The 1,818-nt window shown below is 34.1% G+C and overlaps 1 protein-coding gene across 2 annotated transcripts in view; it reads right to left on the bottom strand.

Annotated features, from left to right (window-relative positions):
* Positions 1 to 494: 494 nt before the first annotated feature.
* Positions 495 to 1,818, bottom strand: part of LOC111403492 (chaperonin-like RbcX protein 2, chloroplastic) — a 14,462-nt gene continuing 13,138 nt past the window's right edge. The window contains exon 7 of one of the 2 annotated variants that reach the window (XM_023032017.1): positions 495 to 588. In XM_023032017.1, coding sequence (XP_022887785.1) covers positions 526 to 588 — 63 coding nt within the window. In that variant the 3' untranslated portion in view covers positions 495 to 525. The remainder of the gene's footprint in view (positions 589 to 1,818) is intronic. The other variant, XM_023032016.1, reaches the window with a different exon arrangement.

Below are 1,818 nucleotides of genomic sequence, written 5' to 3'. Positions count from 1 at the left end.
TTCTCTCGATCAATTAAGTTTTTAAATAATCTAATAAAAATTTTGACGTCATTTAGAAAATTTCCTAATAAACTTTTAAACTTTTTTTTAATGTCAAATGTGTGTCATATATGAAGATTACATTTCCATTTATCATTTTAAATAATTAATCAAATTTGTAGATTTATTGAGAGAAATGAATAAATATTTTGACACGTTAATATTACCTAAAAATGACATAGACTGTACATTGCACAGATGGAAAACTTGTATATATATAAATATCACCTCCAACCCAGTAGCCCCATTTTTTAATATAAAAGAGACTCTTCTTTTTCACCTCCTGCGTAAATGTATATATATATATATATTTATATATCACAATTCCATAGGCCACAGCCATCATATTTGACCACAATTCAAAGGCTTTATTGCAATATTAGCCCTCAAGTCCTCAATCTTTCAAAATAATGCAATTCAATCCTTGAATTCTTTTATTTTTACAACATATTAAATTGTTACAACTTGGTCCCCAACTTTTGGATTTCACTCTTTTTCTTGGTTTTTCTCTTGTTGCTTCCACTTTCTTGTACCAATATTGACTTTTACCTATTTAACATCAATTGCAATAATTTAGACCATAATTTATCGGAGAAACACTAAATATTATTGTTTTAAGGACTCGAATAAGTGTATAAAATACACTTATCAACAGGCTTGTGCAGAATATGGGTGCCTTAAATTGGGTATGCTAGTCCACTGGCAATCAAAAGTGATGTTAACAGAGATTTGCACATAGTAAATGCATTGATGAATATGTTTAGTCAGATTGGATATATGGAATTGGTACCGTTCTCTTTTGATCTGGAGGCACTACTGATGAAGCTATAGTAAATGCATTGACGAATATGCCTGTTTTGCGCGGGTTAGTCGCTAACAATTAAAAATGGATCAGACGATTGTGTAAGGGACAAACCTCTTGAGACAAAATTCAAAAAAGGGGCGTTTTTATTGGCGATGACTTTACAATTGGAAAGTAAAAAACAGAATGCCTCCAAGTGGCGCAAGCACACGAGTTACTGTAAAAGAAGTATTTAAATCTAAACTAAAAAATTGAAAGTTACATATTCTCTGTTTGAGAGTGTTTGATTCGGGTCCATTGCTTTATGTCTTTTCTTCCTTTTATACTCCCCGAGTGATTTTTTCGTGATCAACTGCTTAAGAAACTGCTTGATCGCTCTATAACTGCCCACTTTTCTTGTAGTGGCCAACTTGTCATGGAACTGCCTTCTCTAACTGCTACCATTACTTTTGTCGTTCAACCGTCTTCAATTGAATTCCTTAAATCGTGGAACGTGATAGAATATTGAACTACCCAATAACTGCTTCATTAACTACACTTTTAGGTAATCATAATTTCTTATGTTTGCTAAGATGTTGGGCGACTCGAATGTTTGGACGAGAGCAGAGTCACAGCTCTGGGCGACTGCATGGCAATTCATTCGCTCAAATCTTGGGCGACTTGCAACCTTGGGCGATGGTATTTTTGCGTTCATGGGCTTCCTTATTTGGGCATTTATCTTGCATTGCCTGACTGATTCGTTCTTTGGACTATCTGATTTTGGGGATTTTCCAGTTGAGCTTCATTCCTTGGGCTATTCGACTTGGGCAGAACTTTTTGTATGTCAACAATTACCCCCCAATATGGTAGAATTAATACCAATTATTAATTTTGCCATATTCACTTTGTGTTTCTCAACAACATTCGAAATTCTCAAGAATTTCAATCATTGTTTTCTTCTATAGCCTGAAAAGGTGCGACGTTTGCAAACCCTTATA

The sequence above is a fragment of the Olea europaea genome, chromosome 11, assembly GCF_002742605.1.
Source record: "Olea europaea var. sylvestris chromosome 11, O_europaea_v1, whole genome shotgun sequence".
Taxonomy (NCBI): domain Eukaryota; kingdom Viridiplantae; phylum Streptophyta; class Magnoliopsida; order Lamiales; family Oleaceae; genus Olea; species Olea europaea.
Note: the sequence above shows the minus strand (reverse complement) of the source record. Positions and strands in the feature narration are given on the sequence as shown.